The sequence below is a fragment of the Histoplasma capsulatum genome, genomic scaffold, assembly GCF_000149585.1.
Source record: "Histoplasma capsulatum NAm1 scaffold_6 genomic scaffold, whole genome shotgun sequence".
Taxonomy (NCBI): domain Eukaryota; kingdom Fungi; phylum Ascomycota; class Eurotiomycetes; order Onygenales; family Ajellomycetaceae; genus Histoplasma; species Histoplasma mississippiense.
Window position 1 is genome coordinate 814,164 of NW_001813977.1, and position 14,480 is coordinate 828,643.

The window sequence follows — 14,480 nt, forward strand, 5'->3', positions numbered from 1 at the left end:
TGTTATTCAATCATAAACAGTGGTGAGGATGAAAGATGATGAAGGCATATGAAGTACTACAGCTGCCGATGAGCAGCTCAGCTGTATGAATATCAATTCATTTAGATATATATATTATGAATGAACTATATATGTAATGGGCTGTAGCATGCTCGTACCACTAACTATTGAAAACAATGTTCTGTGAAATGAGCTTGCTGCTTATTGGGGATACTCAAATTGTTCACATTTGACATTGTCTGGCTTGCTCCGATGAATGTAAATAATATAATGAAATACCAGGACATCATCTACGACAGTTATAAGTATATTTTCAGAATGGGATGGACGTTAACAACTCCAGTGGGGGGGTTCAAATTGTAAAAGTTGGTAAGAGCCCCTCTCACAGGGGCTTGGTTTGAGAAATCAAGCGATCGACCCGAAGCTGAGGATAAGTAAATAAAATAAATTAACTAACTAGCTCGCCTGGCTCAATCGACCCCTGCGGCGGGGCGGGGGGGAAAGTGTGGAAATGAGCACAAATCCAGGATTGCAAGGTTCCAAGGTTGGGTTTCGCGTGGCCGCCAAACCGAACCGGGTTGACTGGTGCTGTTTTTTGTTAAGGCCCTCCTCAGCCAGCCAGACAACGAAACCTGCCACAGACCAAGATTCAGCATCGTACAGCACACAACTGCCCACTTCTGCGTCCCACCCCCCACGAACAGGTCTACGGGTGCAGGCAGCATACAAACTCCAGCTCCTGTCATAGTTTATCCCTTTATCCCTTTGTCCTTGCATACCCATTCTCCTTTTCATCATCCTTGCTCTCAATTGAACTTGGTGAAGACTCCGCAATCCAAAAACGCCTTCCACCTCCACAAAACCAAAAATTTCACTACAAGCCAAACAACTCTCCCACTTCAACCGACCTATCACGAAATCTGACAAATGGACTGGCGGAAATAACTAGCTATTGATATAAATGTCCGCCATGCAGCCTTCTGGCTCTGGAAAGCGGAAAATTCCTAAACTGGATGTCGCCCAGGTACGTCTGTTTCAGATATCATCTTCAGGTGTGTATGTTTTAACAGAAGTTTCCGGGCAGATATGTCTCAATCTCCAGGATCGTCTAGGCCTAGCAAAGGTCCGCTACGAACGAACGCATCGTCATCGTGTTGAGCCACTGCATCCAATCGAGCAGAATGGGAGGAGAGGTTCCGATGAAGGCAATGTTGTATCAGATACCTCTTCTGAAATATGTGACAGCCGCTACGAAACCCCGTTTACCTCGTCTCCTCTTCCCACGCCAATGTTTTCAAGAGAGCTCCCTAGGTCATCACGAAGCAAGCACGCTGCAACGTTCTTTCCCAGCTTCATTGACAATATCGATGGGTCACGTAAGCGTGGCCTTTCCAGCCCTACCACTGAGCAACCTTCAAAGGCTCCACGACTCTCCAGAATCTCGTGGAAAGCCGAGAATGGGCTCCCACAATCGTCACCTGTCTTCAGTCGCCCTCATCATACATATCACGGCAATAGCTGTTCGTTTATTTCGGAGTCGGACACGATCCCTGACGAGGAACACTCGCCTGCGTATCAACGCCATGTTGACGAAATCAAGGAACCCGAACTTCCAATAGTCAAGGTACAAAATATCGGCTCGTCGGGGATCAGCTCCTCACCACCTCGCACTCCACCTCCGAACCGAAATCGTGCTTCCCGGCGTAACGAAGAGGCTGGAGACGGTGAAGACGGTGCAGATCTTTTGTTATTTCTTGCTAATTCTCCTACACCAGCTATTTTCCGGGACAAAGGCAGCCCACGGGATTTCCCCCCTTCAACCCCTCCTAGCCAACGTGCCGTTCTCCCTTCATTGACTGCGACACCTGGCAGAGGCGTTGCCACAAATTTTGGAACCCCAACCCAGCAGTTCAATTTCGCCGACTTTGTAAATGTTACCCCAAGTCCAGCACAGTTGCCATGGGGAGGACGAACGCCGGGCACTGTGCCGAGAACCCCACGGCCTCCAAAGGAATTGAAAAAGAGACTTAATTTCGATTCACTCGCTCCTCCCTTGGCTGGAAGTCCCTCGACAGCGCGTGAGAAAAGGGGAGCATTGCATTTACAGTTAGGAGAGGAGCTTCGACCTTGATTGTACTGTGCATCTGTTAAGAGTATTGCTGTTGCAAGGACATGTATAAACCATCACATTTGATTCCGCGAAACGATATTGAACTTTTGTATGTTCAACGATACGACGACGCATCGATCTACTCTTCCATCTAACCATCGTTGGCCATCGATTCCCTAACAGCAATCGCCAGGCCAGTCATGACCCTTCAGTTGAAATAATTTCTCTCCCCATCTACCTTTTCTTTTTAGTTTCTCGAGTGTACACGAAATACATTTTTCCTATATTATGTTTCCCTCATTTGACATTGCGTCCCACATATTCCCACCGATAGTTTGTACACCAACACCCCGCATCTACTCTCATATGTCGTTCCTCAACATCATTCTAATAACTTCCCCTTTCCAACAAATTATGGATAGCGACAACCAATCCGGCTTTTCTGTGCCCATTTCCCTCTTTCCCTATTGATCGCTAGAAGAATATGTACTATTACGAGATAGTGTCATGGCCCCTTATCCAACTTTCCTATTTCTCTTTTTTTTCTCCCTTCATGTTCCTTACCCTCAAAAGGGATGTTCCTTGCTTTGTTAGATTAGTATATGTGTATGCCAGCAAGCGATTTCCTACTTGCTGACATGTTTATTGAGCTTTCTCCTCCGATCCCCGCGTCACAGCTTCCAATTCTCATGCAACCCAGTCCTACTCGACTTGCCATGTTACTCTTGGGTCAAATTAAAGAAAAAGAAAAGAAAAAGAAAAATCACAAATGAGCTCAAATGGTTGGTAGATAATAAAATACAGTCATCAATCAGAATTCTCCCACAGGATTGTTCTATCAAGTGTTGTTAAAATTTTCGTGTTCTTTGTTGTTCGTTGTTGTCCTGATACAAAGCGCGACGCGTGAGGCGCGTCAGAGAGTATTTGGTGACTATTTCGCGACAGCTTTCTGGCCCACGCCCACTCAGCACACTAACTTAACTAAATTGATTAGTAATTCTTGGCATGTTGATTGGCTGCAGGGCTGTGGCGCGGGGGGGATTTGTTTGGCTCGCGTTTTGGGGCTATTTTGGGATTTAAAGTTGTTTGTTGACCTCAATGTTTCTCAACATCAAAGAAGAAGAAAAAGAAAAAGAAAATATGAAAATGGGGAGTCGCTGGTAGATTGCGGTTAATTTTTTCCATACTTTTTGGGAACTTTTCATCTTTTATCGCTGGAGTTGCTTCTGGGACGAGGTGAATGGTTACTTGATTTTCTTCCACTGCTCATCACCAGTATCCGTTTTCAGCCCCGGCTGTCTCTCGGCCAAGATGGGTGGGTGATACCCCACGTTCTCAAAAATTGTTCGGCTGTTGGTCTCGAGCTCACCGCAAAATATACGAACAGCGGGGTAGAGAGGGGTTTCGTGGCATCTGGGCACCCGCGTAGTCATATCTTCCTTCGTAATTGATAGCTAGTGCCATTGGCAGGGGTGCGGGTAGAAACGGGGCCAATATCAAGTCATCGCAGGGCGTCGGTAGCTTCATGATTCAAAATGGTGTGAATCACACGAAGGTGGGAAATAAAAATATATTCCAATGTTTGTAACGATCGTGATGATGATTCCGAAGGGCCATCTGCGTGAGCACTACAAAGCTGGACGAAACTCGAAAATTGATACCAAGCTCAAATATTGTTGAACATGGTTTCGCAGGAGGAAGCGTCTGAATATCATCTCCTTGGAACCTTCACACGGTTTTCCAGTATGGCATTTTTCCATCTTCTCATTCTGATGCACTCAGAAAACTGTCTGGGTTAACCACTAATTTGAACAATCAACTCATACCTACAGGCTGGACAGCACGTGTGGAAACTCTTTTGGAATATTACCAGATCCCATACCAGAAAACCTTTGTTAAGCTGTCCGAAGTGAGAAACCTTTTTATCACTCGTTCCTATGTCTCTCCTAACAAATAAATCAAACACCGAAGGTCAAGGAGCATTCTCAGTCTGGCTTTGTGCCCGCCCTCACCGCCCGTTCCTTGTCCGTGGATACACAGATCACCGATAGCCTCTCCATCTGTGAATACCTAGCTGAGTCTCACCCGGAACTACCGCTATGGCCTAAGGATCACTACCTCCGTGCGCTGGCACGAAGCGCGGTTGCACAAATGCATTCCGGCTTCACCGCACTTCGAGCCACCTACCACTCCAACTTCATAGGAAGATATACGGGGAATATTCCGGTGTCTGATGAGGTGAGGAAGGAGATAGAGCGAATCCTGGCGATATGGGCCGATGCAAGGCGGAAGACCACAGCACGCTTGAAGGCTTTGGGAGAGGCGGATGATGGGTTTTTATTTGGCAAATTCGGGATCGTGGATTCGTTTTACTGGCCTGTTTTATGGGTATGCTTATCCCTCCCCCCTTCTCTTTTTTTTTTTTTTTTTTTTTTTTTTGTGGTGCTTTCTTCTTCTCGATTTCCTAGAATCTTCGTTGGAGGGGGAATCCAATAATCCAACGAATGTGTACAAGCAAGATGCCGTGTGAACTTGCGGCAATCCATTGCACGTCTATGCTTGAATCCTCAGCAGACGCGCGGAGTCGTTTGATCGGGATTTACTGATTATAATTTGTTTTTATTGATAACCGGTCCTTTTAGCGATTCCGCACTTACAACTTTCCTCTCACAACTGCAGCCCCTGAAGCCGTGAGTTGGATGAAGAAAATGTGGAATGATCCTGCTATCAAGCTTGTGATTTCAGTCTACTTTCGGCAGGCTGAAGATCCCGAAACGTCCATGCCTAAGTATGAAGACGTATTCAAAGGGCTTGCAGATGTCAAGTATGGGGTTTTTACGGAAGATTGGGAATTTGTGGAGCCCAAATAAAGAAGCCAAACTCAAAAAGGTTGAACTCACCGATTCTCAGTTATACAAGATATCAGCCATACGGGTTGCATACTTTTGTTTGTTAAGCGATGTAATGCAAAAGCAGCTTCTCAATACAAGAAAAACCAGGCATTTCAATGTTCCGAAACCTTTTCCGTCATACTGTCATGCAACATGGCCTTTCAGTATCAGACGTTTTCTCCTCTGCGCCGCTAATCAGGCAAATGTTGTAACCGGATAACTTCCCACTTTCTGGAGCAGTGCGGCTGACTGAGCTGCAGTCCCCACTCCAATGTGAGTGATAATCAAGCCAAACGATTTGCGCCTTTTGGCCCCTGAGGATTCTTAACATCCCCAATTTGCAGATCGGGGCCTCGAGAGCGAACGAAACTAATTATCCAGGAAGGGGGAGGTGCTCTTTGTGAGACCGCTATCCCTATCAACTCAATGTTGATCTCGCCCCTGCAAACGCATGGCTGCTCCCCTTATCACGGCTCATGCCTTGCATGCCAGCTGCGGTCTGTTCTATTTGATCTTTTCCGTTCTGCGGCATATTAAAACCCTGAAATCATATATAATACCCTCCACCCCACACCTCCAGCTTTTCTTATGTTTACTATGTCTATCCGGTGAAAGGTCAGTTCTTCAGGTTTTCGATCCAGTTCCAAAATTATGGAAGAGGAGAAAGAGCCAAATTCAGCGGGTAGTTCTCCAAAATCTGCCGCAGAACTTAAGAATGCTGGTGAACAGCCGGATCCGAAACTTGAGCGGCGATTACTCTGGAAATTTGACATTCATATAATCCCTATCCTATTTCTTGTATATTTTTGCGCCTTCTTGGACAGGATCAATGTCGGCAACGCCTTGATTGAAGGCATGCTGGAGGAATTGAACATGAATAACACCAGTGATCCCCGCATCGCGCTGCTTATTTTCTTCGTTCCATATATCCTTTTGGAAGTTCCGAGCAATGTTCTTCTTAAACGAGTTGCGCCCTCCACCTGGATTACCATCCTCACTTTCTTCTTTGGTAGGCCAGTTCCAACATTTTAAAATTCCTGTATTTGTCATGTTAATGTTGTTTGAAGGTCTTGTCACTGTATGTCAGGGATTCGTGAAGGGGCCCAAGGGTTTGATCATTTGCCGGTTTTTCTTGGGTGTTTTTGAAGCCGGCCTTCTTCCAGGTAACTAAACATCATCGAAAGGAATGAATTCGGCTCCGCCTCACATTATAGTATTTTAGGATTCATCTATCTCATGAGCATGTACTACAAGAGACACGAATTCCAAAAGAGATTCGCTGTTCTTTTTACGTCCGGCATGGTTGCAGGTGCCGTCGGAGGAGTATGCTCTTGATTTCTTTTGTCCGGAAACGTATCTCTTTTTGTCAAAACCTGACATTGCTTCATCCTAAGCTCCTGGCATTTGAATTGGCCAAACTTGACGGTGTTGGAGGTTACTCTGGATGGCGATGGTAAGAATCACTCACCCAGCAGTCTAAAAATGACGAAGTGAAAAATGCTGATACCATGGTAGGATATTCATCGTTGAAGGCCTTATGTCAATCTCACTTAGCCTTGTCACGAAATTCCTTATCGTGGACTGGCCTTCTGAAGCTACATTTCTCACGGAAGAGGAGCGACTCACAGTTGCAGTACGCTTAAAGGAGGATGTAGGCTCTGCAAAAATGGACAGGCTCGATCGACAATCATTGCAGATCATCATAAAGGACTGGAAAATATATACAGGGTATGGGTGTTTCCTTTTCAGCACAAATAGTCCGTATGCTAATATTTCGGCTCTGGTTAGTGCCTTAATATACCTCACCATCAATACCTGTGGATATTCCACCGCTCTCTTCAACCCTACTATTTTGAAACAATTTGGGTATAACGCATCTCAATCACAAGTCCATAGCATCCCGATTTGGGGGACATCCGCAGCAGTTATCATTCTTGTAGGCTACCTCAGCGACAGAATCCGCCATCGCTGGGGCTTCGTTATTTTTGGGTGTTTCTTCTCTAGCATTGGATATATTCTGCTACTCAACCAACACCACTCATCTTTAAGAGTCAAATACATGGCACTCTTCATAGTCAATATCGGCGTATACATCGCACACCCCGTCACCATCGTATGGCTCTCTAACAACTTAGCCGGGCACTACAAACGGGCATTCGGAAGCGCTTTCCAGATTTCTTTTGGTAACATCGGCGGCATCGTGGCCAGTAATCTATTCCTCCCGAACGGTGCTCCGCTCTTCAAAGCAGGCTATGGGAGTGCTCTGGCTTTAACAGTTGTATGTGCCCTCTTATCCACGGTATTTATGCTTGCACTGGATAGAGAAAATAAGATGCGGGATGCTGGACGCCGCGATTATCGGTTCAATTTATGTCAAGCCGAGTTGGAAAACCTTGGAGATGATCACCCAGATTTCCGATTCACAAAATGAATGGATTAGTGGTTCGTAATAATTGATTACCTTCGCATACATGACTTGCCTTGATGATTCTTTGTTGTCAATTTGTCGACCATTTCCCCGGCTGTGATAAGTCCGATAAATAATCTTTTCTCAGTATTTCCCGATTTTCACCCATTGTTAGAAAATCCATTGTGTCTCCAGCAACTTCGCAGCATCAACGGCCACACTGATTGATTCAACAAGATTGATCAAAGAGGAATTCTTTAGAGTTCCCCTTCGTAGTTCATATATAAACCTCAAGTAACGAAATACCTAACTCCAGTGTTACAGCGGTCGCCGCTGCGTTTCAGCTCACTGTGTTTCTTGACGCAAGGTTCTCAATCAACTATGGAAGAACCATTTGACAGATATGCATCCCCAAGCCACCAACTGCAAGATTCCCAGGTCCTACTAGTCGATCTTTTGTCATGTCCGCCTCTGGCTCTACGAGGTGATACTTTATTCCGTATGCCTCTGTCGTTGGACTACCGTACAGGACTCCCCCAAAAAGAGACTTTCTCCATCGCGTGCTTGTCCAGCCAGCAATGCATTGAGCTGCCGTTCTTAAAGGGTCGCTAGCCTCGTTTCCTAGTCATTCGGACCCTTGGGGATCTTCTGTTTCGCGGACTTAGCCCACTTTCCAAATCCTTTGTTTGGATGCTTGCTTCCTGTAAGGAGTGAGATAATGGAACAAATCTAGATCCCCATTCTGCCTCTGCCTCTGCCTCTGCTCTCTGCCTTGCTTGTATTCCTACCGTGGGTTATCCTTCTTATTTCATTTTGAGTTTCCTTTTCTCTCCGCAAACGACCTCTTTGTTGTTCCACTGAAGGCATAGCCATTCCCAGCAACGTGCACGGTAATTTGTCACCTAGAACCACAGGATCATGCTTCCCGACGCAGATGAAAGGAAAGCACGTATTCTCAGACCACATCTATCACACATCCAATGTCTTCTTCGTGCACTCACCTGTGCTGATACTTCGGCAAGATTGCCGTATTCATTCCTGACAGCTCGACCCTTGGAACAGTAACACATTTTCAAGTGCTGCGCTCCGACCTGGTTCATGATGCAAATATATGTTCAACTTGCACTAGAAAAGCCTTCTTTTTAGGATATATCAGATCTTCTCACTCCACCAGGGATGCTTTTTGCCTCTATATTTGCTGCGTTTCCTGCGCGCAGACGCTACTTCGACCTGTTTTTGCAAAAGGTTTGCATATGCATGCAAGTGGCAGATACCTCAATATGGCTTCTCCTAGGGAGTACCGATACCTGACATATCTTCTCGATTGATGACCCCTTCGATTGTGTTCTGCTTTGTAACTCCCTTATTTGTGGCATTGAGAGTTTCCAGCAAACTGCGTTTTACAAAGAGACTGGGAAGGGATGACTGGACCATCGTCATATCCTGCGTAAGTTACTCCAATGTGAAAGGGTTCAATTGAGTGGAATGCAGGATGTGACAAGCGTCCGCTTTTTGCATGTTCAGAGTTCGACCTATAATAACGCGGGAAGCTGGGATGTAACTAATACAGGTGGTTTCGGCCAAACTCTCTATAACCATGATCGTTGGTATGGGCCCTTGAAGCTTCATCCTCTTTTCCGGCTACCTACCTATGTTAATTCAACCCTAGCTTGCAAATGGGCATTTGGAAAACATACGAGACAGCAAGGCCCACTTCTTGTCCGGAAGACACTGCAAGTACATTTCAAATTTCTAGATTGCTTAATGGCTCGTATCGTTTTCTATGACACAGCGACTTTTTAACAAAATGCAAATTCTACATAAAGCTGAAACGGTATTAATATAGACCTAGCTTTTTGTAGGGGCTCAAGTGATATATAAAACGACAATTGCGCTGTCCAAAATATCAATCATTTTCCCTACTTACGTATATTCGTTGGCAATATCTTTCGACGGGCATGTTGGCTCTTTATCTTGATCGTTGTCTGCTACACGATCGGTTCGTCCACAGCTACCGTGTTCCAATGTACACCGACTCATCGTGCGTGGGATAGAAATGTAGCTGGAACATACATCAACCTCACCGTCAGTTGGTATGAAAACGCGGCCTTCGGCATATTAAGTGATCTGGCTATCTTATTTTGTATGGTGCCGAACTCGTTGACTTGGTGCATGTTGATTAGGAATTAGGATACGGAGACTTACCAACAGACCGAACAATGCTTTGTGTGAATTGTAGGGTCCTCGATTAACTCATCAATGTGGACTATCATTGAAACGAACATAGCAATCATATGCTCCTGTATGCCGACATATAAAGCGCCGCTTTCCAAAATCTTCCCCCACGCATTCGACTCCTTCTGCAGCTGGGGAAGCGATCAGGAGCAGAGAGGCGATTCAATGATTGATGGGGTTATACATCGTCAGGTTCCGGTAAAAAAAGAACCTTTGTACAGCCTTAGCATGCCCATATTTAACGGATGGGAGCTAATGGTGGAGAAGTTGGAGATTTGGGCAAAACGGATGGGAAATGGAAGCAGTAGTAGCTTTGGAGGTACCTGTCCCAGTGGCCTTGTCGCTTCAAAGCCTAGTACAGTAGCCGGAGAAAAAGGCTATCAGGCAACAAAAAATGCAGTGGGGTTGTAGCCGTAGCTGACTTGGAATCCGGTAAGGGTTCGACTGTGACTATTCAGGAGAGCACGAAGTAGAGGGTTCATTTAATATTGCGTGAACATTTTCCGAAACGATTGGAGCAGTGCACTAGCATAATGAAAGTGACCATCCTCCCATATCTGTAAAATGGTGTGACAAACCGAACTTTGACACCGGATTTGCCTGGAGGTTCACAAAGCAGAAAAGTTCATTGCCACAAATAGGCGGAGCTACTTTTTGAGCCAAACGAGAATAGATCCCAATGAATTTACGTACAGTGCAAAATTAGATGCAGTCAGGCCGTACCATTAGTCGATGCAACAATCAACGGGGGGGTTTTTTTTTTCGGGTATAAATTCCGCCAAAAAATTAAAAATCGGCAACTGCCCCTTCGAACAGCTTGATCGCATTCCTCACAGTACCTGTAGCACTCGTGGCATTCGCCCCAGTAACGATCCTTGAATCGATATGGCTGAAGTCATCGAAGTTATGTGCCGGCGGCAGGTAATGAGCGTCAAGGTCTTGAGCTATCTCCTCTACGGTTTTGAGATTGTCTTCTCTGATCTTGTCTATGACCTTCAGCTCAACCTCACCCTTCGTCGGAAAGCCCGTAATTTCCTTCCCCTTAAGGAGGGGTTCGCCATCAGGAGAACGTATCCCTGCGAGAATAACAGGAGCTTGATCCACGGCACCAATGACACCGCCACGATCGTAAATATCTTCCGCAATGGCCTGTAAATGGCGAGCGTGTGGGAAGTCATACATAGCGCCGTGACCCCCAGCTGCGAAGAAAAGCCCATATTCGTGTGCGGACAAATCACCAGCTTTGAATATCTGGTTTTTCATCTTGTGGTGGAAGGGATAATCAAAACTCTGGAGAATCCGCTGATCTTCATGGGATAGGTTGTGCGAATCTAGGGAGTGATCATCATAGGCGAACGTGCCAGTCTCTGAGGCGATATCGACATCGAAGCCGGCTTCCACTAGCTCGTTGAACGGGTGTAGGGCCTCAGGGAAGGAAAGTCCCGTTTTCTTCCCATCCAGGTAGAATGGAGGATGGGCACTGCTTACAGCAATCAAAGCTTTTCGGGGGAGGTCATGCATCTTGCTTAGGAATTTGTCAATACCGCTGTATCGATCAAAGTGGAGAGCGTCAATTAGCAGAAGCTAGGTAAAGAGAACACAGCGAAGCCCATCCTTCTTATTGAGGAGTGTTCGGGAAAGGAGGCAAATAGAAGCCCGATGTGTCGTCACCGGAAAGCTTGTGGCCAAACTGAAATTTAACAGAGTATACATGGGATCGAACTCAATTTTTCGCTGTCCAATAGACCGTGCTGACGCTAATTATATTGGTGCATTTCATTTTGTATGACGTCCGCGTTTTGGGCCACAGCAGGAAGTACAGGGATGCCGTTCGATCCCATGACGAACAACTCGAATATAAGGAAAAGCATATATGTTCAAGCTGCGTAAATCCGTTGTTACTGCAGGGAGGGCTAGTTATCCAAAATGAACCACTACACATAGCTCTGGAAAAGGGCAAACATATCAAGGTATGCATTGAATCTTTCCAAAATACTTTGTGCAGTGGTGCAAATTGAAAGAGTCAAGTTGAAGCTTACTGTCACTCTAAATATACTTTAGCTGAAGAATGTCATCTCCTTTCATCCTCCAAGCCGAAGTTGTCATGTTCCGCTTCTAGTTTTGTCAGTGATCCTTCCTCCTGCAATCGTTTCGTTTGTTTCCTCCATAAACTTGCAAGATACTCCGAGCTACTTGCTTCATCGATTCCCTTATCCTCGCGGACTTTAATGAATCTCGGAAATCGAAGGCTCAGTCCGCGGTCTTCACTGACCAAACCAATCGCAGCTGTATAAGTAGGGCTGAGCGTAATATCGGCGAATGCCACCTCCCAGACTTCCTGTGGTTCAAACCATACTTCTGGCTCGTTTCTATATTCCACGTAGTTCGGCCTCGAGATTATATTCTCGCTTCCCTCCGCATATTTTTCTTTGTTAGCTTGATAGAACTTGTCAGTGAAACCAGACATGCACTTCGTAACAGCCTCAAGCAAGCCAGTTTCGGGGTTGCGAGCGGCAAGAAGGATAGGAGACCACCATTTAGCTTTCCGGCCTTGCCCATGCCAAGCAGCAATGGGGATCAAGTCCAAAGTATCAGATGCAGCACTGTAGTCTTTTTTCACTTTGAGCCACGATTCGAGTCGCTTGTCAGGCTCATAAGTAGATAGTAGAGAACGCCGATCTTTGTGTTTGGCGTTAACATTCAATTCCATGGAGGCAGGCGCTGATGGTAGCTCGCTAGTCGAAATCGGTTTCGTAGCTGACTCTTCTTCGTGCATATATGGCGTAACACTGTCATCTAGCAGCTTAACCATGAGTCCTTCACATTTGGCATCAAGGGCATCTTTGTAAAAGGCCAATACAGCTTCCGAATCAAGCGAAGTCGCGTCAATACTTTTTACAAATGTGAAATGGTGTGGAATATCAATGAACAGACCTCGAAGAAGTTCTCGCCTTTCCCGGAGTGGTCTCTCCAGTAACGGTTCACCATTCAAAAACATGAGGTCAAAGGCGAACAAACATACGCTAATTTTAATACTATCGATGCCCACATTTTTTTTCGCACGGTTTGTAAGAGTCTGGAACGCCAATAACTCCCCAGTTCCCTGGTTTACCGCGACAATTTCTCCTTCTAAAATGAAACTCGATACTCCTTCACCCCGAATTCTGGGAATGAGCGCTACCAAATCAGGGTATTTCTCCGTCATACGTTCGAGATGACGGGAAAAGATAGACACCGTACCTGAAGAATCGCAATGAACCTGCGCCCGTTGGCCATCGTACTTATACTCACAAGTAAATTTTCTCCCTTGGAGTTTAGTAAGCATTTGGGTTAGATCTCTCGTTATGCTTCCCAACATCGGGCGTAATGGAATATGGAGAGTGAGTCCACATCTCACGAGGAGTTCATCTGATATTCCGACCTCTAGAAGGCATGGTATTAAATCGTTATAGTTGGGGTGTCGAGCATAGCAAGCTCTCACAATTTCCTCCGCCCTATTGTAGATACTTGCGATTTTCTCCTTTTTGAGTTTTGAGAGATCCGTTCTCGAATAAACAGAGAAACTGCTCGCGGCAGGTCTCGAGAGTAAGAATGCCCTAGCTAAAGCAATAAGCATTGTCGTCTTGACTGCTCCAATGCGAAGATGTTGCACAAGCGTTCGCACGAGGTACCTGCTTTCCTCTGCGCCTCTTGTATCCTGGAGAAGTTTCTCAACTATTCGCTGCTTGGCCTCCTGGCTTCCTGGGCCCTTGCTTTGGGAGATTTTCAAGAGCGATTCATAGACCCCTCTTATCGATAACGGCCTTGGTCTCCGTAATGTAAAGGTTTGCCTTTTCTTAGCTTCGAAGGCGACATCCCCAGCATCACCATGTTTGTCATATAAAATTTTCAATCCTTGACTGTTTAATCCATATGCAGTTTTCAAAGCCTTGGATATAATAGACCCGCCCAATCCCAACTCCAAAGGAACATAGGGAGGTGCAACCGCATTTGTTGTAAGCCATACGGCAGGGACAAGGCTGTCCGGATCAGCTTCTGTTACCACTCTCAGGAAGTTTACCAAGGTGTCAACGATCTTAATTCGGCTTTGGGTGTTGTTGATAAGGACGAATGCTCTAGTCAGAATGGCATACGATGCGTGACCCCTGTCAAAAGCCCAGTGAGTCCGTAATTGCTCAATATAGTCCGATGGGTCAAAGGTAAGTGGACTTTGATCAAACGGTATCGACTGGGAGATGGTATCCTCATTTAACGACGAGGTTTGTAATGATAACACGGTTTTGGTAGTGTCTCTAGGAAAATCAGTGGAGGACAGAGCGGACGATTGTGGTTCAATCCCAAATCCCTCATCTCGATCTTCAGCGTTGGCCTCTCGCGAAAGTAAACCCAGAGAGTCTTTAGGTGGGCTAGGACTCTGGTGGTCTGCTCTCACTTCTTCATTCCATTCCGCCTGTAATTTGCGTGCAAGCTCTTCATCGGTCAACAAGGCAGGGGTGGCGGGTGTTCGAGTAGCATTTTGGGGTTCAAAGAATGATCTGATCCCACGAATTCGCTGAGGCACAGGTTTAGTATCATTTGTCTTGCGCTTCTTAGCAGGGCTAGGCATGTCTGGCCTCCATGGAGAAAATTGGGTGTGGATGAGATGTACTCCGTATAAGATGTTATTTTGGATGAATGCCAAAGCGGAGGTTCTACGGTTGGCCCGAGCGTTAAGTTATTTAGGCTAGCTACCTTGGGCCACTTGGAGCTTTGTCATTTTCTATTATCCACGTTGAACTTCAACATCATTCATCTTCGATTTTCCTAACCTCTCATTATCCATTCAAAAGGCAACCAT

General features: G+C 45.8%; 5 protein-coding genes across 5 annotated transcripts; 3 read left to right on the plus strand and 2 right to left on the minus strand.

The window, feature by feature from the left end:
* Nucleotides 1-961: 961 nt before the first annotated feature.
* HCAG_06579 (predicted protein) lies at nt 962-2,331 on the plus strand (the record flags this gene model as incomplete). Its single annotated transcript, XM_001538924.1, has 3 exons — nt 962-1,024; nt 1,103-2,078; nt 2,294-2,331. The coding sequence occupies 3 exons, from the start codon at nt 962-964 to the stop codon at nt 2,329-2,331; spliced, it is 1,077 nt and encodes a 358-aa protein (XP_001538974.1).
* Nucleotides 2,332-3,792: 1,461 nt separating this feature from the next.
* HCAG_06580 (conserved hypothetical protein) lies at nt 3,793-4,980 on the plus strand (the record flags this gene model as incomplete). The annotated part of the gene is made up of 4 exons (XM_001538925.1): nt 3,793-3,853; nt 3,952-4,019; nt 4,082-4,498; nt 4,753-4,980. 4 exons carry the CDS (start codon nt 3,793-3,795, stop codon nt 4,978-4,980), a joined length of 774 nt encoding a protein of 257 aa, XP_001538975.1.
* Nucleotides 4,981-5,652: 672 nt separating this feature from the next.
* Nucleotides 5,653-7,432, plus strand: HCAG_06581 (predicted protein; the record flags this gene model as incomplete). Its single annotated transcript, XM_001538926.1, has 5 exons — nt 5,653-6,010; nt 6,224-6,324; nt 6,396-6,454; nt 6,517-6,729; nt 6,790-7,432. 5 exons carry the CDS (start codon nt 5,653-5,655, stop codon nt 7,430-7,432), a joined length of 1,374 nt encoding a protein of 457 aa, XP_001538976.1.
* A 1,428-nt stretch (nt 7,433-8,860) lies between these two features.
* Nucleotides 8,861-9,693, minus strand: HCAG_06582 (predicted protein; the record flags this gene model as incomplete). Its single annotated transcript, XM_001538927.1, has 4 exons — nt 8,861-9,049; nt 9,106-9,139; nt 9,336-9,470; nt 9,614-9,693. 4 exons carry the CDS (start codon nt 9,691-9,693, stop codon nt 8,861-8,863), a joined length of 438 nt encoding a protein of 145 aa, XP_001538977.1.
* Nucleotides 9,694-10,429: 736 nt separating this feature from the next.
* Nucleotides 10,430-14,249, minus strand: HCAG_06583 (hypothetical protein; the record flags this gene model as incomplete). The annotated part of the gene is made up of 4 exons (XM_001538928.1): nt 10,430-11,189; nt 11,355-11,394; nt 11,683-11,689; nt 11,916-14,249. 4 exons carry the CDS (start codon nt 14,247-14,249, stop codon nt 10,430-10,432), a joined length of 3,141 nt encoding a protein of 1,046 aa, XP_001538978.1.
* Nucleotides 14,250-14,480: the final 231 nt, after the last annotated feature.